At 50.0% G+C, this 23,542-nt stretch overlaps 1 protein-coding gene across 1 annotated transcript; it reads right to left on the bottom strand.

Annotated features, from left to right (window-relative positions):
• Window positions 1-17,867: 17,867 nt before the first annotated feature.
• On the bottom strand, window positions 17,868-23,068 carry SKIDA1 (SKI/DACH domain containing 1). The gene has a single exon (XM_027887600.1). The coding sequence runs from the start codon at window positions 20,371-20,373 to the stop codon at window positions 17,908-17,910; it is 2,466 nt and encodes an 821-aa protein (XP_027743401.1). The 5' UTR covers window positions 20,374-23,068; the 3' UTR covers window positions 17,868-17,907.
• Between the last annotated feature and the right edge of the window lie 474 nt (window positions 23,069-23,542).

Here is a 23,542-nt window from a genome sequence, read left to right as displayed (position 1 = left end):
AAAAAAAAAGAGAGAGCACAACAGGACATCGTTATTATGCCTGGCTATAAAATTGAGGGAAGGGCTTGTAAGGAAAAGGATAGGAGTAAAAGTATAAACTGGGCTATTGTGAGAGAAAGATTACAGAAGCCTGTTGGCTGAACATGAAGTTTTAATTTCTTGGGTGCTCACACAGAATTTCCTGTTTGTATAAATACCTGTTTGTATAAATATTGCTGTAAGCTTTCTCTTTTTCTTCCTAATACTGGCTGTTGGCCTTCAAGTTGTACAGAAAACAAAATGTTCTTAGAGAACAGAGGAAACATTTGAAGTTCCTTTGCAAGAAAGTCAGGAGTGCCCTGTCCTTTAGTGAGACCCAAAAGAAACCTATTGCAGACCTTTCTTTGTGATGCCTTGTTGATGGTGGGTTGGAGGGCTGAACCCTGAAGACCAGCCTGTTTGGGCAGCCGTGACCAAAGCTCTGCCCAGGGAAGTTCCAAGGGCCAGAGAGATCCCCAGGACTGGAAGAATCCCAAGGGCCTCCAGGAGTTCCTCGAGGTCTTGGTGTCAGGAGCTGTGGGTTAACCTGTCCAGCAGCCCCCAAGGGATTGTAGCTCAGTAGAGGAAACCTTGGATATTGTTCCTGAAAAATTAATGTAAACCTCCTTCCCAGTTTAAACCAGACACTGGTTGGCAACTGGGGTTCTTATTCAGATTTCACTGTTGGGAAACTATTAATCTCTACAGTCACGTCCATTTACTGTGACACTTGTTTTAGCCCCGGACAAAGAATGTGTTTGATAAAATGAGGGCAATATCTTTTTCGTTTATAGAGGCAATTAGCTACACACTCTCTGTTGTCAGAGCGACACAGCATCAATCACGGGTAGAGATCGGTTTCTTTAAAAGTTAAATTCCCTGCTGTTGGCCCTGCCAGTGTTAGTCACATGCATTATGTTTACTTTGGGGAAGAAAATGTGTTTCATTCTGTCAAGGGGAACAAAATGCTTTGGATGAGGGTTTCTTTGTCAAGGGAAGACAGAATATTCTGATGCGTTAGATGAAAAGGGGAGATAAGGTACCTGATTTGCTGTTGCCGCTTTAATAGCGGTTATTATGGGTTATTGTGACACGGTTCGCTGAAGTCTATGGGATTGTTGCTTGTTCATGGCACAGCTTGCCCCTTCAGGATTTTACAACCACCCGCTCCAACATTAGATTGATCAATAAAAAGCCGTGTACTATTTTTTATTCACTTGCGTATGAACCCTGGGGCAAAACACCACTTCCCCCCTTCGGCATTTGGATCTCTTGGGTAATTTCCCGGGGTGCACATTTTTGTCTATTTTTCTCCATTAAAGTCTACCAGCAAGCTAAACACATTAATACCAAATTTTGAGGATCACCTCCGTCCGGGAGAACCTCGGCACTAATTTCTTGGCTAATCCCCATAAACTTCAAGCGAAAAAAAAAAAAAAAAAATCAATCGGGCGGCGAAGCGCGGAAGACCTGGCACTCCTTCTCTTCCCTTGTTTCAGAGCTCTGCTGGGCTGTAGTGCCCAGAAGAGCCGGCGGGGCAGGTCGTGGCCGCTCCGCGCAGCGCCAGCCGCCCTCCCTCAGCTCCTCTGCGCGGGGCGCCGGGCGGGAGGCTCGGGAAATCGGTTTGATTTTGAAAACATTTCGCTGCCATTCCGGCCGGCTCGCCTTAGGCTCCGGCTCGCCCGGCACCGTGAGGGCCAGGCCGCTGTGCGGCGGGGCCTCCCCGCAGCTACCGCCGTGCGCGGCTCTCACAAATCACCGCCTAAAAACACGAGAGGAAAACCTTATCGTGCCTAATGGACTGTGTGGAATAGCTCTACTGCAGATTTGTCTTCATTAGTTTCCACCACCACCAGCCCCCCAAAAAACCCATTCCCTGGTTCTGGAAACCTGAGTAGTTCAGCCCTGAATTTTCAGCGCAACGACCGCATCCCCCCGCAGCCGAAAGCCATCCCCGGGCACCGCTCCTGTCTTTTCGGCTTCGTTTCGGACGATAGAAGAGGTGCGGATGAGAGTGGCCCTTGCGAGGCTTGCCGGTGCCCCTCATCTCGCCGCCGCGTCCGCGAAGCCGGAGCGGAGTTGCGGGGCCCGTTCGGCCCCGCCGCGGGCACCGCGCCCGCGGATCGTCGGGGGCTCAGCGCCGGCACTTCCACGGGAAGCCCGTCCGGGCTGTCACCGCGCCTTCTCGGTAACCCCAGGAGCCAGAATAATATAGTTGCTCAGTGTGGCTGATGGGTGGGGAGAGGACCACGGAGAAGTGCGCACGATGGCGCCTCCATCCTCTGTTGCCCCCGGGATGGCGCGACGGGATCGCGCGGCCTTTCTGGGGAGCTGCAAAACACCATGTAGGAGAATTGTCCCCCTTAGTCTTTTTTAAAATTTTTTCTAAATATATTTTTTCTTAATTAACATTATTTGGTTTGCTCTAGGGACAGGTGTCTCAGGGCAGGGAGAGGATACTCCGCTTCAACAGCCTACCGGGAACGTCCCGTCTGGCACTCACAGAGGGCTCGGGCCGCGGCCCCGGCGCCCCGAAATGGAGCTGCCGCCTTGCCCGTGGACGCGGAGGGAACAGGGGGCCGAGGGCAGCCAGGGACCCCTCGTTAAAACTACTTGGGGCTGGCAGGAGTTTGGTGCCTGGGGTAGGACCACAAGAATGTGCTCTACTACTCTTTTTCTTCTTTTTTTTTTTTTTTTTTCCCCCTCACCCGCACTCGAGGTCAGTGCTCCAAGGTGGACGGGGAACCCAGAGCAGCCGCCGGTCCCGGAGGATGATGCGCGGCGGCGGGATCTGATCGTACCCCGGGAGGAGCGGGATCTCCCTGCCAGGAAGCAAAGCACGAAGCGCCGCGGACTGTGGGCCGAGGTTCGGCCCGTCACCAGCGCCGCCACCGTCAGAGGGGCCTGTTCGGCCCGGGCAGCTCCACTGTCACTTTCCCCGAGTTTGTCCCCGCCGCAGACATAGCGGTGGCTGTCCCGGCACCGCTGCCCCGACAATCTCTCAGCGCGGTACGGGATAATCACGGCCGTGAGAGCACTGCATGCTTCACGCGGATGCGGTGCGAACACTGGGATGCCTCCATGGGAGAGCGGGGGCCAAGGACTGAGACGGCAGCAGCTCCGCTGCTGTATTTCGGGACGCGTCCGTCGTCCTCCCCGCCGGTGCGGACGGGGCTCCCCGCACGGAGGGGCCGCCGTGTCCGTTCCACCTTAAGAGCTCCGGCCCCTTTAAGGGGCGGGGCCGCCGCCGAGGCGCCGCCGCGCCGCCGCCGCCCTGCAGGGGGCGCTGCCGGCCCGTGTTTGGCGGGGCCGAGGCCCGGCCACGGCGGGGCGGCTCTTCACGGCCCCTCACGGCCCCTCTCAGCCTCTCTCGGCCCCTCACGGCCCCTCTCGGCCCCTCACGGCCCCGCGGCCCCTCGGCCCGGCCCACTCGGCGCCCCCTGGGCCGCCCCCCGCCGCCGCCTTTGTTCCCCCGGCGGCCGAGAACGCTGCGCTGCACCGGCAGCTCCCGCGGGGCCCCCGCGCAGGTGCGGGGCCGCCTCCCGGCCGAGCGGAGCCCCCGTAGCCCCCGGTGTGTCCCCACCGTGCCCGGGGATGCGCAGGCGGGCAGTAGCGCCCTGGGTTTCGCCTTTCCCGGCCGGTCCGCGGCAACACGCGGGTCTCGGCCGGGCCCGGGCCGCGGGTCCGCGGTGCCCACCGGGCGCTCCGTTCCGCTCTTCCCTCCCGGGGGAACCGCAGAAGGAGACGGGAGAAGCGTGGAGGTTCGCGTTGCTCCGGCTCGGCGCTGCACGTTACCGGCGCCCTGCCTTTGTTCGGAATTCCCGATCAGTTCAGTCGCCTCTCTCTCGTAATTCAAAATGCAATTAGACTGATTTTTGCTTAAGAGCCTAAATAAATTAAAATAATCTTAATTTTAATGTGACGTGACACCTATATTTTACCCGAGAATAATAAAAATAAAGCATTCATTAATTAAAGCCAAAATGTCTCCGTATAAAGATGATATCTGGATATGCGGCGGCTGTGAGTCACTGGCCGTATTACTAAATGTATAATTGAACATTTAGATAATCATCAGGTTTGCTCCTGTGTCTGTATTTTAACCTGAAAGAACTAAATTCATTTGGCGGGATTGCCAGGGTCCAAATTATTTGTATTTCTGGTCGCCGAATAAATAAACCCGTCCTTGTTCCTATTGTGCAACGCAATGACTCCTCGGCAATCCTCAGCTTTGATAAGTGATCGAAAATTTGATAACAGGGCAACCTCCCCTTGCAGCCACATTCAGAATGGCATTGGTTTACTGCCTTATCCTGTTTTGGAACCCCGTGAGTATTTATTTTCCGAAGGATAGGAAGGAGCCAGCTCTTTGTAAGGCACGCTGGCCCTGTGCTGGACCCAGAGACTGTGTTTCCAGTGTCAGGATACGGAGATGGGTTTGAAGATGGTCAAATCGCGACGATCACCGACTCCGGGTGGGGCTGCTCTGCTGGGGAAGGTCGGTGACCGGCTCTCAGGGACTTTAGCCTACTCTGTCACATACCCCATCTACCTTTTTTTTTCCCTTCACAATTTTGTGAGAAATGGACTTAGTTCAGAGACAACCGCCCTCCCAAAAAGACTCCCACAGCACCTCTCAAGATTGCCTCTCCTGACTCTCCAGGCTGGTTCGAACACATTTTCCCTCACCCTTTAACTTGCCCCTTTTTATTTTTCCCTCGAGCTTATTTGTGCTTTTCCTGAGAATTTGCGATACAAAACGCAAAGGAGCATGGAATCATATCTAATTAGTTATTCATATCAATCTGTCAAATATCCTTCTTATTAAGTTATTCCTGCACCGTGTGCCTATTTTCACCTCGGCTCAACGCAAGATCTGCAGGTCCCAGAAATACCTATTTTCACGTATTCGCTGTTCTGTCAGTGGCAAGATTTTTAGCTTGTAAAGTTAATTTTCTCCTCTTAAATGCTGCCTAAAATCTTAACGCTATTTCTTACTCTATTTGGGGGCTTTGAGCAATTAAAGGGGCATAAAGGAGTAATTTCTTCCCTCTCTCTTTCTTTTTTCTTAGAATTGGTATTTTCCCACTATAATTTAGAATGAAATGGGATTTTTAAAAGATCCAGAGTTCTAATCTCGGTTGATGTTTTGGTGTATTCACGGTAATGAGTCCTATTCCCTCGGGTCATGAAGCCCCCAAATGTCAATCAACCAAACTGATTCAGAAATGCCATTGTTCGACTCCCACGTCACTCGCCTTCCTCTCATTTTACTTAACAATACTGGAGTTCTCTGATCACTCATTCGGAATATGGGCATTATCTGTGGAAAATGCACAAAGTGTCTTGATCTTTGGTTGGCAGATACTGCTGGAGGGTTTCCGCCGAGCAGACGGTGCGTGTTTATACTTCTGCACCCTGGACTTTATTACAGCTCGGAGAAGCCAATGAATATCCTGAAAGCAAACCGTGCCATAAATCCGTCAAAAATTAATTTGTCTGAGAAGATGTTACATTTCTATTTCCGCGCCCAGAGCCGGCCCCGGCACGGGCTGCGGCCCCGCTCCGCATTCCGCGCTCCGCGCATCCCCCGCCAGAGCAGGCTCCGTACCCCCGCCGCGGGGCCGGGCGTCCCGCCGCGCCGGACACGCGTGGGAGCTGCCCCCCAGCCCACCGCACGGCAGCACAGAGCTCATGGACATCGGGAAGGGATTTCTGAGGTCGCGTGCCCCCGCGGGGAACGCCGTCCGTCTCTCGAATGAGGGTGAAACAACCTTCCACCGGAGCAAGGCGTGGAAATGCCCCATTTCGGACGCTCCGGGCAGTGCGTGGCGATATCCCCCAGCGCCACCTCCTGCCAGCCCCCGACGCCCCCCGCGGCCGGCGGAGCTGAGGTGCCTCCTAAGAAGGGAGACGAAAGGGTTGCTTTTGCGGATCTCCCAGTTCTCGATCCCTACGGTGCGTCCCCAGGAGGCGAGGGACGAGGTGGGCAGCGAGTCCTGCCCGGAGCCTCGCAGCAAGCCCACGGAGGAGAATTAGTGCTATCCCTCACCCAGCCCGAGCACGGGCTCGCCGCTGGCTGCCAGGCGTGAACGTCGTCTTCATTCAAAATTAGTGGCATAAGCTCCCCAGCCCCCAACCTCAGCATTTAAAGTGCCTTTTGTCTCTTCATTTCACTTAAGCAAGGTTTTTGTTGCCGGTTGCCAAGTTCTATTAATGCAGAATTTAATCGGGAAGCGCTTTTCCCTGGTCCCAGCAAGATGGGAACAGTAGATTCTGAGGCCTGAGACGGTACAAAACAGATCCCTCGGTGATTACTGCTAATACCCTATAGTTTAATGTTGTCTTTAGTAAAAAACATTTATGTGGCAGCAACTTTTTGCACTCAAAAGAAAAACTGGTCCTTTATGTTTTTTCTCTCGAGCACGCAGCAATCACGCCCGACACTGGAATATGAAACCGAAAAGGTTTTCTCTAAAGAGAAGGGCCTTAATTACTAGATTCCATGTACAACTAATCCAAAGGCACACTTAAAGGGAAATTTAATAGCGCCAGTTTCTATTTCACTCTGACTCGCATGTGTCCTCTGGCTGGATGCTCCCAACCCGCCTCTCCCAGCGCGGAGCCTGAGGACTTCCCTCTCCATTTTGTTCGGGATCTGTTGGCTTTTCTCAATATCCCCTTCTCCCTGCAGTGGGAATAAATGGAAAGCCTTCCTCGGGATTAAACCCTTAGATTTTCCTCTTTGCTAACCAGTAAAGAGGGAGAGAGGGAAGAGAGGAAATGAAATTGTTATGGAGATTACAGTGTATGTCACCGGCTCTTTGGCCAGTCCTTGGGTTTTGTCGCTGAACGGTTAAGTGCAAACTTGTATTTCCCTTCACAAGAATGGACAATTTTTCTCGCTTGTTTGCAGTTTTCCAAAGTTCTACACACAAATCAGTGAACCTTAAGAGACCCTTTCACTCTTTTATTGTGAATATTTGTCAGTGCTCGGGGGCAGTGATTGCAGTGACAGGTGAATCCAGGGGCCCAGCGATGGCATCCCTACTTCATAGGTTTGGGAATGTAAAAGACTACCGGCCCTTTCACTCGGGACGTGGCAGTCAACAGGTTCGCATTTTCTGGGCTGTAATTCCTCTTCCCTGCAGCCAAGCGGGAGCGGAGCGAACTCGAGCCCCCGGCCGCTGCTATGCCAAGCCTCTGACCCGGCCTACCGCCAACAGCCTTGTGCCGGGCGGCCACCCCGGCATCCCGGGGGAATAGGGGGAGGGAGGTGGCCCAGAGGGTGCGGGAGGACTCCCGACCGGCAGCCCCGCACGACGCCTAGCCACCTTCTTTCCCAACCCCAGCGCCCAGGCGGGCTCCCGCGGGCTTTCGCTCCTCCTCTGCCCCCTCTTTAATTTTCATTCCGCCTTTTAATTATTAATTAAAGCTGAGAAGGGCTGTGGCTGGGGGCGGAGGGGAAGGTATGCGGGAAGAAAGAGAAGAGAGAGCTGGGGGCAGCGGTGGGAGAGGAGAGTGGCGGGTGCGCAGCTTTGTGTGCCGCTTTAATTGGCCTGGCCATGGAAGGGCTGCCGGGGAGCGGCCCGGTACCGCTCCCCTCCCGCTGCCCGCCCCATCCCTGCCCGTCTCGAGGACCCCCTCGTCACCCCCCGCCAGGCGCCCCGGTGCTCAGCCCTGCCACGGGTGGCAGCCGCTGCCGGGGGGCCGCTCCTGTCCCGCGCACCGGAGCCGGGCTTGATATTTAATCCGGCTCTCTTCGGACAAAGACCCATCTTTTTACCACGGAGAAACGCCACTGAGATGCGGCTAACCTCTAGAGTTATATCCCAAACCGCGACCCGAGATCTTGAAAGATGCTTGCCAGGCCCTTCTCTAACCTGAACAAAAAGGATCAGGAAAAAAAAATCGCTTTATTTTTCGCACAACAAAGAATTCCTAATCATTTCATCTTGGGGGTGAATTTTTATTCCCGTCTCCACTCAGGGTATTGAAATCGATCGCTGCAATATTTAATATATTACTGTCTCAGAGTCTCCTCTCTGTAAGAATGGGTTTATTTCTTGTCTGACTACGTCTCCTCCTATAATAGCTCATTCTGTACATCTGTCTGCCTGTAAAATAATCATAGTCTTCATTAAACACACAGTCATTAAAGGCTGCGGTCAGTTTTCTAATTATCTGGAAAAGCAAACGAGGGGTAAATAAAGGCATGTTAACTGAATAATCTCCCAATAAATTCACAGGCACTTGAACAACAAACTCAACAAATATCTGAAGGTATAACTAAAACATTGGAACTAACTATTTCTTAATTATGTGAGGTTTATATAATGTACCCTTCATTTTTTGTTTAACTTTCCTATAGTGACCTGTCCCATAACCTTGTAATCCACTGTGGGATATTTCTTTGTGGCCTCTTTCCTTTTGTTATGCCCCCACAGGTTTCCAGCTTAGATGCCTTTTTTTTTTTTTTTTTTTTTTTTTTTTTTTTTTTTTTTTTTTTTTTTTTTTTTTTTTTCTCTTGGTAAATGCGTCTTTAAAAAAATATTTGACCTGTTTGACTTAGAGACGTGCATAGACATCTGTGGATTGGGTTAGGCTTAGGGTTTCTACGTGATTTCATGATCTTCGTAAAGCATCACCTGAAAATTAAAAATAATAGTTCTTCGAGGTTGGGGAAAATTGCTGCTTTAGTACCGTTTGCAAATGTCGATGACTCTTGCGTACGAATTTATTTTCTTTTTTTCAATACACAGAAATATATAGTTTAATGTTCTCTTTGGGAGCACATCCTCGTTTATAGCAAATGTCCCGGCATAACCGAGTCTTTGCCACCCCAGTTTGATACGACTGGATGTCGCTGGACAGCCCTTCGGAAAAACAGGGAGTACACCAAAGGATTTGAGGCACCTTGATAGAAAGTGTGGGATAGGGAGTGGGCTCGGGAGATTTGCTTTTCCCGCTTCCCTGGGAGAGAGAGAGGCTCCTGGAAATGCTGTCATCCCAGCCGGAGCTCGGCGGAACCAGGCTCCAGCCCTTTACCACAGAACAGCTCTTTTCGCCGGGAGCAAGCGGGTTCTTTCAAACTGTTCTTTCAGGCTGAGCTTTGCAGGTACTAGCGAGCGAAGGCATTGCAAAAAAGAGATAAATAGGGAGCAAGGGCACTGCTGCTTCTCCACGTCCGTCAGTGGAGAGAGAGCGAGTCCTGCTGAACTCTGTGATGCCTGCGAGGAAACCATGAGCACCTTTGCAGGCAGAGCCAGTTAGTCTAATTGGAAACCCCTTTTTCTTTCATCACCCAAGAGTTCCTCGTCAGAAACCCTCGGCTGGTAGAGAGGCAGAAATGTTAATCGCTATCATGCCTATGCAGAGCTATTAACGCTACTGATTCTTAACTTTCTCAGCGAAGACAAATTCACCATATGTCGATGTGTAAACACTTTGGAATAAAATTAAAACCAGTTCTGTGCAATTGTCACTGTGCTTGATTATAATACTAACTATCAGATGATTATGAAGTTCGTCTTTCTAAATGATCAGACGCCATCGGCGTTGCTAAACCAAATACAAGCAGTAAATTCTGCATGGAGGGCGGCTCGGACTCGCAGGTTTTGTGAAGCCGGAGCAGCTCACACGAAGTCTCAGCAAAATCATCCTGTACTTTTGTGCCGGCGTTGCGGCTGGGAGCCGCTGAACTCTTAATTACCCTCCGGAGCTTTTTCCTAAACCCGGTGTCATCCTTCTTCTGCGGGAAACGGGAGGAACAAATGCAGCAGCACGGCAGGAGCTGGCAGAGGAGCCGGGCTCCGGGTTGGAGCATTCCCGGGAAGCCCCACCGCATCTGTGCGCGCGTGTTTACAGAGGGGAGGGAGGGAGGTAGAAAGGCCTCGGTAAAGCCAAGACTCTTTTAAGTCCGCTGATGAGGAATTGCTGCCGAGTATACTCCTCTTTGCCCCACAAGCAATGCAAACACGTACATAAAGATTTCCAACTTTCAGGTGTGTTTTAAAAAGTTCACCTACTTTCATGCCTGTTTCAGAAGCTCGGTCTTCCGGGACGGAACAAACACCGCCAAGTGCTCTGGGTGGAGGGCAAGAGATATCAGCGATTATCTGGAGAGCCTTTCTATTTATCGTCCTCTACGCAGCTAGATAGGGAAATACGAATTTTCACAGACTTGATGGATGGCAGGGCTTGTGCAGAATGGCTACATTTTACAGGCCCCTTTACGGGAGAAGGATACAGAAATCATAATGGAATTAATGAGATTTTACTAGCAAAATTTGTAAACCCCAGGTAACCATTTATAAACTTCCTCTAAAATGTAAGAGAGACTGCGAGATCACAGCCGGGGAGAACTGACATTATTTTATATGGCGTATTAAACGCCATTCTCTCTTTTCTCCTACCACATCATTTAGCATGAACATCTTTTTCCCTCCGGCGAACTTAGCCAGATTTTGACGGGGACGATTATGTCATAGTAGGAAACAACCTGAAAATCCTTCTGTTTATAAAGTGCTACTTCAAAAATCCACAGAAGACAGAGTAAAGTTTTTCAAATGGTCTGGAAAAGTGTACACGGAATAGCACGTTATTGCTATTTACTCTTACCAAAATGTCATGTCCGCGAAAATGGAAATGAGCATTTCCAGAAGAGAATAAACCCTTTTCTTTCTTTCCTTAAAAAAAAAAAAAAAAAAAATTATTTACTTATTTATTTTCCCTATGCACTTTACTAGATAATAATTCGAGCTTTGTTATTGTCTCGGGCAGCTTACCCCCGAATCTCGGGAATACAAAAGCATTGCGAGTAAATATAAAACATATGTTCGCACAGGTTATGTGGCAGCTTTAACACTCGCAGCACCATTCACACGCATCTCCACAAACGCACAAAGACCCTGGAAATCCCAGCAAACACGCTGCTCCTGGGACAGCCAGGCAGGAGGTGGTCCAGGAGAGCGGGGGGCTTTGCTCCGGGAGCAACAACAACCTACAACAAACAACCGGGAGGTCGCGGAGGGTGTGTCCGGGACCGAGCCGTGCCTCGGCAGGCGAGGAGATGCTGGTCGGCCCCACCGCTCTGCCGGGCGCTGCCGGTGCGGCGGCCCCGCGCTTCACCATCACCAGAGGCTTTTCCAAGGCTCAGTTTGTTTGTTAGTTTATTTATTTTTGCCCGGGAAGGTAGAGAAAGGAGAATGACAGGGTGAAATACAATACAGAGATGTGAAGTGACCCGAGTGGCAGCTGAAGGCGAGGGTTTAGTCGGGACGTGTTTCCCAGCTAAACTCTCCGCTGCTCTTTGGGGAAAACCAAATGCAGGTTGATGGAAACATCCTGTTTTGAGGGAAATGGACTGTATAACCCTATCTAGCAGCTCCGACACTACTTATCTAGCCTGGAAGAGGGCTGAGAGCACAAGTCCTGGAGAAGAGGGAGCCATGCGTCTGACACGATTGCAATTCAATCCCGATCCTGAAAGGCAGTTTGGAAAATCGCTGCGTTCCGAGGGGCAGGGCCGGGCTGCGGCGACCCCTCCGCAGTTCGTCCCGCCGAGTTACCGGGCCCTCCTATGCCTGCAGCAGGGGCAGAGCCCCGAGCCGGAGAGGGGAAGGCAACAGATGTGGGCTGTTCAGAAATCCGTGGAACAAGTGCTCTAAACCCAGGGGGATTTCTCCTAATAGCGAAATCAGAGGGGGGGGGGGGGGAGATTTCAGGAAAGAGAATAGCTCAATATAAGTTTCTAGAGTAGAATTCACATTTCATCGTGATTTGTATTTTACAACATGCAGGCGCGTGCACGCGGGAGAGGTTTGGGTGCCAGCGGCCAGTAAGTCCCCGCGTCCTGATCCCTCTTACTGCCGGGAGCAGCAGCGGGGCTCTTCCCGCAGGGAGGAAAGAGGGGGCATGGTGTGGAGTTTGGGGAAACTCATTGCGACACCCCTATTCCCATGCCCTCCCCCACCCCTCCGGGACGGGAGAAGAAGGGTCCGAAGGTGCTGGTTCCTGTTTATTTGTCTAAGGGGAAAACGTCGGCGTGGGAGGCCCAGGTCCGCGCTGGAGCCCCCCTCGCCATGCAGACGTGCCGTTCGGCGGGCAGGGGCAGCGGGGCTGCGGCCGGGGCGGTGCGGGGCAGGCGGACAGGGGCACCTGGGGCAGCGCGGCTGTGAACAAAGGCGGGGAGCGGCTCTTGCACGTGGGCGCTGCCGCGGCGGGGCCGGTAGGCCGGGCCCTACCGCTGCTCCCCGGACTCCCGGGCCTTGACACAGGGGGTCACCCTGGGCCGGGGGCCCGGCGCTTCCCCCGCCGAGGGACGAGGCTCAAGCAGGGCCTGTCTGCGGGCTGTCCGTGTCCGGCCCCGCTGCCCAAAGGTCACCGCGGCTGGTCCAGCTTCTCGCTACGGGCCACATTAGCGGAGCGGCCATTTACTGCCCTGGGATTGCAGCGCGGCCCGGGTTAGCCCATAAAGCCATTCACACTCAACAATGGGGATTTTCTCAACAATTAACAAGAAACAACATAATAAATCCATTTACAAAGCCCTCGCTATTTACTATAAATTAGCCACTCTTTAAGAGACCGGTGCGTAATTTCACACGCTTTACAACCCCGGCTACATTTTAGACCCAAGAGCCAACAGCCCTATTGGACTTTCTGCCCTGACCTCACTCCCCGTCCCCTCCCGGGCTGGCTCCGCGGGGGCGGAGGGCCGGTCCCGGAGTCCCGGGCCTCCCCCGGCCGCTCCCTGGCCCCGAGCCCGGCATCTGCCCAGAGGGCCCCGCGCAACCACCGCGGGCTTCCCCCCTGGCTCGTCCTCGGCTCAGAGCGAGCAGGACGAGAGGCGGCAGGGCCGCGCCACGGGAGAGCCCGGGAAGATGGACGCCCCGGCAGAGGAGCCGGAGGGGGGTGCGGGGTGGAAGCCACGGCCCCGCTTTGAAGTGCGAGAACCCCCGGAGACCGCCGCGCCGCCCCCGCCGCCCGCGGGACGCTGGCCGGGAGCACGGGAGTCGGGCCAGGGAGCCGGGCCGGGAGAGGGGGAGCCGGGCCAGACAGCCGGGGAGGCTCCGCGGTGCAGGGCAAGATGGCGGCCCGCGCCGCGGTGTGCCCCGGGCCCGCCGCGCAGTGGCCGCCCCGCCGCTCGGGGGCCCCGGCTGCGCTCCCGCATTTGTTTGATTTCACTCCCCCCCTCCTTTCCTTTTTTTTTTTTTTCTTTTTTTTTTTTAATTGTAATTTCTAGGCAGCGGCAGCGCGCCTCACGGAGCGGGAGCGGGGCCGGCGGCGCTCCCTCCGTCCTCCCCCCTGTTTACAAACACAGCTGTTGCCGTGTATTTGCAATGCTAAGGGTAAAGCCACCAGCAGCGAGGAGCAAACGAGAGATGGTGCGGGAGAGGGGTCCTCGGCATCTGGAAAGGACAGGGCGCCTTGTTTTTGAAACTGTCAATTCCCTCAACCCCTATTGTGAGCGCCTCATGCAAAACATCTCGGGCCTTTTAAAGCGGGGGCTTGTGAGGCCGCCTCGGAGAGAAAGGGAGAGGGGGAGAGAGAGGGGCCTAGGGCACGGGAAATAATTATATCAGCGCAGTGAAAAAATGCAACGTGTAAGGCCTAAACCCGGCTCGCTGTCCCTTCCCGAAAGGTTTTCGGGCAGGCCGGAGCTGTTAGACCACGGCTTGCAGGGCCATGTACCAGGGGAATGGGTAATGTCTGCAAGCGTGACTTCAGCAACACAGATCCCAGTGCTTCCCTCCTGATTTTGCTAGCCAGGGCTTTTCATTTTCAGGCACTCGCCCTCCTTTTGTACCTCCAAGCTGACCAAATAGATTCCAGGATGAACCATTACATATTCTTTCCAGCAATCCTCTTAATCATAAACCCCACAATTAACAAGGTTATCTGTGTTTCATGTTCTCCAACCTACTGCATATGTAGAATATTTTCCTGCAGAGTACCACAGTGTGTCAAAAATGCCACTTTTTTTACCCTTTTCTGTCTCAACCACTCACACGTGTGAACAGTGACAAACATAAACATGATAGCATTGCTCTCATTTCTGCAGAAACTTTAATTTATTGGCAACTAAATCTGTTAGAGGTAAAGAGATCAGAGACCATGTAAAAAATCACCATGTGAATTGATTAAACAGCAAACTTCATAAAACAGCTACCCCTATTTTGCATTATTGCTGGTAGTGGCATTTTAAATAAACAGTCAGTAAAGAGATTATCCCACTGTATCAAGTAAGTGTAGCTTATATAACAATCGGTTCCTAAAGTAAATTGCTGTAAACGGCAAGTTACATCTTTTAAGGCAATATACCTCTTGCTGAAGGCATTCCACGTGTTCCCTTTTTAATGCTCTAGAGAATTAAACAGAGTCCAAAACTTTCTTTGTCGTCCATCTGGCAGCAGAAATCTTCCCAATAAATTTACCGGTGAACTCTACTTGTGGCTAATACCTATGCAGTATAGTCCGTAAAGTACACACATTTCCCTCAATTGCTTTTTCCTCTAGAAAATTCTGTTGATTTGTGTGTACACCAGGAATTGGGAAATGGTGGCGATTCATTACTAATATATTTTAAGTTTTATCTCCTGTAAACATTGCAGCAAAATGGTAGCCTAGCTCTCTTGGAAAACCTTGGGTTTTCCTCATTATTAGAACTTACCTTTATGGGAGAAAATTGGTTATTTTTATGTAACTCAGTGATAAGACTTCACATGATTAAGGCTGAAATGATAACGAACTCTGATCGCAATAATAATTACAATGTCATCAGAAACAGTTATCAAACTACCAGAATTGGAGAGAATACCATTTTTTTTTCAATCCCCCCTACCCCCCTTTTTTTTTCCCCTAGTGGTTATTGTACCTGGCTAATTTCTCCAGCGGCAGTAAAAACACGAATGTCCCTGTTAGTGGCTTGCACTAAACTGAGGTGTGCACGTGTGAAAATTATTTGGCTGTTTAACTCCTTGCCGTTTGCTGCTGCCTGGGCGGAGGAGAGCCAAGTGGAGCAGCCTGCCAGGGATGCCCGGGGGTGCCTGGAGCTCCCGGGCCACTGGCAGGGCTGGGCGCCATATTTCACGTCCTCAACTCTGCAGAGCCTATTTGGTATAAATTTATGCTTATTTCTCCCCCTCCCACCACCACCCCCTCCTCCCCCCTCCTGGATTGTTTCAGGAACCTGAAAAGGCACCTCTGTAATTTACAATTCCTGGCCAAATCAGCATATCTCTAATTGGAAGTAAACAGGGTCAGGGGACAGAGTTACTTTGAAAGTGATACATTGTTTAATTGACAAGGCGAAATTTTAGGTTTCAAGTTTGCATATTGCACTTTTGTAGCTTTTGGCTCTTTTTTTTTTTTTTTCCCTTTTCTTTTTTTTCCCCTTTTTTTTTTTTTTTTGTTCAAGTGAAGACCTTTGTCAAGCAGACACGGTTTCTAACAGAGTGGGGGTCTTTCCTGAGCAGTACATTTTGTACATACTTACAGTTCTCTGGAAATAAGGCTGTAATCTGTGCAGCTCTAAACACACGAATGTAAACATTCATCTCAGAACAACTTCAGTAAGCAGATTTTTCATGACCATCGTAATTTCAGCAGAGCGGTTGAGTATGCAATGCACCTTTTGCAATTGGCAGCTTTAAAGTGATGTGTGTGTGTGTGTGTGTGTGTGTGTACGTGTGTATGCAGGGGGGAAGGGTAACTCCACTGAAAGGCAATTGTTTACTCTTTCTAAATATATTTGGCTGCAGGTATTCTTAGACTAGGCCTTTTACAATGGGAGGAAAACTCCGGTGTGGATATAGTAAACAGAGCTGAAATCAGTTAGTGACTACTTGAAATATTTGGAGACACGAGGGGTTGGGAGAGGGCATCACAAAAGGCAGGAATTAAAAAATTGAATCCCAGGCAGTGGATTGCCAGCAGAAATGTTGACTTTGAGTCACACAGTAAACATTACATTGTTGCTTTGTTTTCCTTTTTTGATTTATGATAAATTATTCTCCCGGGATTGATCGATGAGTGGAATCCTTAAAATTTAATTTGTGAATGATCTAGTATAAATAAAATGCTAATCCAAAGAAAGAAACCAGCAATTATTCATCCTAAACTCTGCTGATTCAGCAACTCAATTATTACTGCCTTTCTCAAGCTGCAAACTTTTCAGGCTGTTTTCAGAGTTGCTGTACCCGTCCTCCCCCCGCAAAAGAGACCTTCCCCTGTCCTCGGCTCTGCCTCCACCTCGGCCTCCAGCCTTTCTCTCTCTTTTTTTTTCTTCCTTCCCTTTCTTTTCGAGAGGTTGGGGGGGGGGGAAGGGAGGGAAACAGTTAACCTCTTGAAGCGTATTTCCTCCAAATAAAAACAGTGAACTTACAAACGGAGAGGAAACCACGGATAACTCTGCAATAATTCAAAGTGTTTGGAATCAGGATTTTTTAAAACAGTGTTTTTAATTGAAAATAAAGCTAAAGCATGCTTTTCAACAGTGCAAATTTCCATAATTTTGATTTACTGCTTCCATCATCACAATATATTATACCAGCATGACTTACCGAGGGCTAGACTCTAGAAGTCTGCCTGTTCGACTATTTCGATATTAAGTGCAAATATAGATAATTGCCTCTGATTGTCACGTGCAGTAGAATTGTTTCTGCTACATAGAGAGGATGGCATGACAAAATAAAACCCACGACAGCAAATTTCAAGATATGAGAATAGATCCGGGAAGTGTAACACGGTTGAAATGCTTGAGTTTTGGTGCCAAAAAGCTATGAATAACATGGTCTTCTCGTTTTGTGTAATCTTTCCACTTACGGCCTCTCATTTCACTTTCTGTGTTGTATTTACTGCTTTGCTATTTCCTCCAGCCAGCGTGAGGGGCTGGACCATAAATTGTACTGCTGGCTGGGCAAATATTTTAGTTGCTTTGCAAGTTTGTAAGGGGCATGTTCAGACCACAACTTAAGTATGACATTAGTGGGTAACAGTAACCTTATTTAAGACCTCTGGGTGAAACAAAAAGGCTTCCCAATTGCAAAGAGTGGCTGTACAAGCAAAAAGACACCCTTTTACCGAAAATAGAATTCCACATTTATTTACTGGTTTCAAATGAGGCAGCTTTTCCCAATGCTGGGGTCACAGGCGGACACCAGGCTTTCCAAACCAGAGAAAAAGGAGTAAGTGCAACTGCTCTTCGAAAAAGACACCCCTGCACTCGAAAACAAAGCTCCCAAAAAGTAGATTGCTGCCACATTGAATTATAGTGAACCCTTACTGTGCAACCATGTAACTTAACAAACTTTAACTGAATTAACAGTTAGACTTCCATTTTCAAAATCTAGTGCATAAATTTAATGGCTCATTCTAATATTTATTATTCAACCTTTTGACATTTATTTGCAGCAGTTGAATTGAGGTACTGGTGCATTATTAGCATTTAAACAGTAAAGTGTTCCAGCTTTACCGTAATAACTGAGTTTAACTTGAGTCTTTAGCCTGAAGTACTCTGTGGAATGTAACAAAATAAAATAAAATAAAAAACGCCAATGCAACAGAACAGAACAAAACAAAAACAAACCACCAAAAAAAAAATCCCACCACTGTTGTAATGGTAAATAAAATAGTAATCCGGTTTCTGTCTTCACATTGTGATAAAACAGGATTCCAAAAGTGTGTATAGCATTAATAGGTTTGTACAAACCATGCTGCAGTTTAAAAAAAAAAAAAAAAAAAAAAAAAAAAAAAAAAAAAAAAAAAAAAAAAAAAAAAAAAAAAAAAAAAAAAAAAAAAAAAAAAAAAAAAAAAAAAAAAAAAAAAAAAAAAAAAAGAGTAAGAAAGTTAAAGGTGGTTCAAGAAAATATTTTCCAAACCATTTTATTAATTAAATTTCCTGAATTTGTGGCTAGGTGGAAGAGGTATTGCAGAACCGCCCAGCTGCCATTTCCATACAGGATGGGCCTTGTGAGGTGGTTGGGAATCCTTAGTGGTGTTTAAGGAATAAGCTGGCAACAAATCCCCATCATTGCCAATAATTAGTGATGGTGGACAGGGAAAATTTGCCATGAAATTAAATGGCCTTTTCACTGCTGATGCTACATTGCTGGCTACCCTTTTGCGTCTATTGTTAACTGTAAAATCATCCAGTGTTCCTTCATGTGTCTCGATTTTACCTGTAGGACGTGGGCTTCGAGCTGATTTCAAATTTGGTTTGACTGGAGGAGTCTGCAGTACAGGTCGCTTTCCCAAAACCAGTGTCCTGTAATTTTTTCTCACCCTTGCTCCAAATTTATACTCCCCATCCTCAGGTTTTGGAGTACCTAAAGTGCATGAGAGGACCTGACTCTGAGTCAGCGGGTTTAAGGAAGTGGTTTCTTTCTCAGTGCATGCAGAATCTTCCTTGGCTGTTAATAAAGCGTCCTGGTTATTACTCTCAGTCACACCGTAAAACTCATCCTTAGTATCATTGCACTCACACTTTAGCTTATGTGTTGTAAGATCAGGCTCATACTCGTCGTTCCCACTGCTGTCCTCTATTTTGATTTTAATGCTGTGCAGGAATGGCAATGCCTTATTGCCTGTATCAGTGCACTGGAGCTCAGCTGCTGCTGCTGCCCCTGGAGAAGCAGCATCCTCCGCAGGATCAGTTTGTAAAGAGGGCAAATCCGTGGCAAATTCAATACAATGAGGGATTTTGGAATCTTCCTCTGAATTTGCTGCCGTTGATGAAGAATCATTATTTAAGAACCTAGCAGCTATTGCATTGTTATCTGCACGGTGTGTAGTAGTTGCTTGAAGGCATTTCCTTGCCTCTCTGAGTATTCTTTGTTGTGGAAATGCATTGTTTGTCTTTGGGCTAGGTGAAGAGGCCCCCTTTGCAACACAGTTAATTGTTAGGTCAGTACTCTTGGCATTATTGGAAAATTCAGAGTGTGGGAATGTGATCTCGGATACCCTATCATCTCTTATCTCCGCGAAGCAGCTCCCTAGGCCGCCGGAGCAGCGCAGCGCCGGGGCGGCGGGAGCCCAGCCGGGGCGGCCCCACTCCTCCGGCAGCTCCGGCTTGACTCCGCCGGGAGCGCCGCGGAGGGCGGGTAGCCCTCCGGGCTCCGCCGGGGCCGGGGCCGGGGGCCGAGGGGTGGCGGCGGCCGCCAGATGGTACAAGAAGTTGGCGTGGACCACGCCGGGCGGGCTGCAGAAGCTGGTGCGCCTGAAGCGGATGCTCTGCACCGAAACCTGGCTGGAGACCGAGCTGGAGTCGGAGTCCGAGGTGCTGTCCTCCTCCTCCTCCTCTTCCTCCTCCTCTTCCTCCTCCTCTTCCTCCTCCTCCGAGCTGCCCTCGCTGGAGTCCGAGGCGCCGCTGCCCTCCTCGTCCTCCTCCTCCTCGTCCTCCTCCTCCGAGCTGCCCTCGCTGGAGCTGGAGAGGCTGGAGCCGCAGTCCGAGTCGTGGGCGGCGCGGCCCGAGCAGCAGCTGGACTCCGAGTCGCTGCTGGCGCTCTCGGCGAAGGCGGGCGGCCCGAAGCCGCGGGGCAGCGGCAGCGGCAGCCGCGGAACGCCGCGGGGCCGGCAGGGCCGGGGCAGGGCCAGGGGCCGGCGGGCGCCGCCGGGGGGGCCCAGCGTACCGGCGGCGGCGGCCGCCCCGTGGCGGCGGCGGCGGCAGCGGGCGGGCAGGGGCGGGGGGCTGGCGGCCGGGAGCCGGGGCCGCGCCGCGGCGGCGGGCGGGCGGCGGGGGCGCAGGGGCGCGCAGCCGCCCGCCGCCGTTTCATAGTTTACGGGGGGTTTGCAAGGCGCCCGAGCGATTTCTGGGTAGCTGTGGCCAGTGTATTTACTAAAAATGTGAGGTAGATGAGCGGCCGGTAGCAAGGCTGTGTCCCCCGGGCGCAGAGCTTTCCTCCGGACGGGCAGCAGCGGCCGGGGAGAGTCACTCAGACCCAGCCAAAGTTTGTTCTCCTTCCAGAATCCGGTGAAGGGGTCGGCGGGAGCGAGCTCTGGCCGGAGGTCGGCGGCAGACAGAGCCCGGCTTAGTTTCCTCCGTTTCGTCTTAAGTACCCGTTCGGTTTTGCAGGATGTGTACAGGGCTTCCACGTCCTCTCTGGAGATCAGGGTGCATTTGGCGGCGTGGAAAGCGATGGAGTTGATGGCTTTGAGTTTCCTCAACTCCTCCAAGTCGCAGTGATGCTTTTTTACTTTTAAATGATCCATTCGCTTGTGCACGGTAGTTCGCGGGATGTTTTTGAGCAGGTCTGTAAAAACCTGGGAGAGTGCAAACATTTGCTTTCCTTTAATGATGAGGTAGCCGAGCCTCACGCCATCCACCTCTTCAAAACCCGACTTCAGGTCTCCCATTTCGTGAATTAAATTATTCCCAGCATTTGCAGAGAGAGAGAGAGATGAAAAAAAAAACAAAAAAAAAAGGAAAAAAAAAAAGAAAAAGCCACACACACACAATCCTCAGCCAGATGCTGTATTTGTCTCAAGGCATCCTGCTAATAAAATATAACAAAGGCTGTTATTCCTGGTGAATGAAGTGCCAAACTTTAGACAAAATTAAAAAAAAAAATAAATTAAAAAATACCGTGAGGCTACAATCAATATATAATCTTAAAAATCAGGTTTGCCAAAGTGTTTCTCTAAGTTGCTTCTGAAGATCAGTACCTGTTCTCTTTCATTCCCTGCTTTTCCATTGGAAACTATGATAATGGAATGTGAAGGGAGGAAGAGAAAAGAAATGCAGCTGCTATTCCCGCCGCTGCTTTAGCTACAAATAAAATGACAGAGTGAAGTGAGCTCGTCCGGAGACACCTTCATCAATTAATTCCCCTAAAGCCAACGCTGATTGGACACTCCTGACAGGTGATGCAATAAAAATTGATATTCCACCCCTTCCCCCAAAAAATCTCCCACTAATTAGCATACCCTTATACTGCCACCTCCCCTCCCAAAGTAAATAATACAGTTAGTATATAAATCTTTCTATTAAACAATCCGAGCTCAAACATACTCAGCCCTCTCAGACTTCCTCGTCGCTAGCTTCCGAGGAAGGATTTGTATGCTTTTCCCCCCTATCGTTCCGTATATTTTCAGCCTGTTTTGGACAAACGTTGCTCTTTTGTGCATGCCGTGAATTTAAAGGACGTAAGTCTGATCGTAACGATGGAAAATCCTTCGGTAACGTAGCCGCTTTAAACTAGCGTTTTATTCTCCATTGTGTGGAAAATGAAGCTTAGAGAAAACGTGCAGAACAGCCTGGTATTTCCCCTTCTGAGGCTCCAAAGTTAAATGTTCGGTTGCTAACGAGAGGGAATACTTACATTTTCGAGTTTCTCTTGATTTTCCTCTTCTGCTTAATTAGCTTTTTACAGCCAGGGACTAAGGTTATTTTTGCTGTGTGAGTATCACGGGTTCCTGCACCGTGATACTGTAACACTTTTAACTGAAATTCTGCCTGTAATATTGCGGGAGGGGGGAGGAGGACGTGAGCTCACGTCAGACCCATAACAAAGCATAGATAAGCCAGAAATGTATACACTTTTCACGATTAACCGTACTGGATCACGAGCTGGAATGTCCTATAGTCCCAGAGCCCACGTCAGGATTCCTGCGTGCTGATTGCTTCCAGCAGAGAAAGGAGAATGTAAAATATCCAAGGTGCTTCCAAGAGCCTTTACGTAATAACAAAAAAGTGCTGGCACACACAATGTACGATATTGCATCGGGCTAGGATGCTTCTGGCTCGCAGTTTGCATATTCCGCTCGGGGAAGCCCTGCCGAAGCTTTTTGATGCTCCATTTATAGCAGCCCCTTAAAATCAATTGGAAGAAGCAGCACGAATGTTTAACCTCTTCTTAGGAACGTTAAATTATTCGAGTGTCAGCAACGGGGATTTCGCAAATGTTGCGATAGCTGCATGCCTCTCCCTTGTCACGTTAACGTGATGCTTGCGGTTTGCACGTTAGCCGCTGCGGAAAAAAAAAAATCACCAATCTCTGCCGTGCATCCAGTGTTCCGCTGGATACAAACACCAGCACTTTTATGTATCACTGCACATCCAGAATTAGACACATCCGCGAGATTAATGAGACATCTCATATTGCTGTGACTTGGCAAAAAAATCGACGGAGAAAAAGAAATTAAAAATCTTCATTCCCAAACGTCAATATCCACTCAGCATGTTGGCAATATGGTGCGTGGAGTTCGTGTTACCCCGTCAGGTACAGCTAAAAGAAAGCGCATAATCTCTCTGTGAAAAAGCAGTTTTGCATGCCAAGGCAAAATGCAGACGAGCCCCCAATTTCACAGGAATTCGGGAGAGAAGTGGGAATTTGGAGAAGTGCATCCGGGAATGGAGGAAGTCTATTCAAGAGAGCCTCTAACTCGGAGGGCTGAGATTTGAAAAGTCAGCCCTGGACTACTGTTGCTCTCAGCGCAGATGTAATCGCCGCTGTTCAACTTAATCCATGTGTGTGCGAACCGCGATGCCTAGTTCTTCCCTTTGAAACCTAGGGATAGTATTCCCATCCGAGAAAGCAGAGCTACAGCAAATTACATTTTGTCCCTCGAATTAGAAAAGGATCATTGAGTGGATCTCGTGATATTTCAGCCTTTAAACGTAACCGAGAGGCAGCAGTGAACAATGCCTCGGCACAGCTCAGACCATCCGCGGAGTTCGCCTTTCCTCTCCTCGCATCTGGATCCCCCAGCCTTGCCTTTCTCTTGCTCGCTCGTGTGAGAGGCACCCTCGTATATGCTGAGGCTGAAAGCAAAGTTTCGAGACAAAACAGCTGCTGGCGCTAAAAAGAAATCATCGTGGTCTTTCTAGAGCTAGAGACAATAAGGTCGTTTAAAAATTCCTCCTGATGTACTTATATGCTGCCAACACCCCCACCCCCTCCCCACTGCTCTCCTCCCCCTGCTTTAAGGTTAAGGCTATGGAGTCAACAGTAAAGGAACTGTAAACTCCGATAAAGCTGTTCAGAAGACGTTACAAAAAAACCCGATGGGATGAAAACTCCTTTATTTGTCAGGTAGTTCAGCTGGGTCAGATTCCCGTGTAAATCCACGCGTGCGTTCGCACGCAGGAAGCCACGGGCACCCAGACCTGCACCCACGCGCTGCCGGTGACAGCCAGGCAGTGGGATTCGGCAACTGGTTTAAAAATGCCTTCTTTTTATTTTTTTTTCTCTTTAATTTCGGCGCTACCAAACGTTTAAAACTAGTAGGGGCTTTTCGGCAAACCTCGGGCTCCCCCGAAAGGTGCGGCCATGAGCACTGGGGCCGAAGCAGCGCCAGATGTCGGCAGGGAGAAACACACCAGAAGACTTGGGAAATGTCAGGCGCCCAACCTACACATCCCCACCGTATACTTACGCACACTTTCGGTTGCATGTCTTTCTCCGCATCTCACACGGAGAGCTTTGTTTCTTTACTTTTCCATCATTTGTTTTGTTTTGGTTCTTTTTGTGTGCATGTGTGTGCGCTTTCCCTTGGCCATCAGCACACATTGTGTATCCGGGGT

This window comes from Empidonax traillii, unplaced genomic scaffold (assembly GCF_003031625.1).
Source record: "Empidonax traillii isolate 1590-97213 ecotype Southwest subspecies unplaced genomic scaffold, ASM303162v1 scaffold217:size1918799, whole genome shotgun sequence".
Classification (NCBI taxonomy): Eukaryota; Metazoa; Chordata; class Aves; order Passeriformes; family Tyrannidae; genus Empidonax; species Empidonax traillii.
Note: the sequence above shows the minus strand (reverse complement) of the source record. Positions and strands in the feature narration are given on the sequence as shown.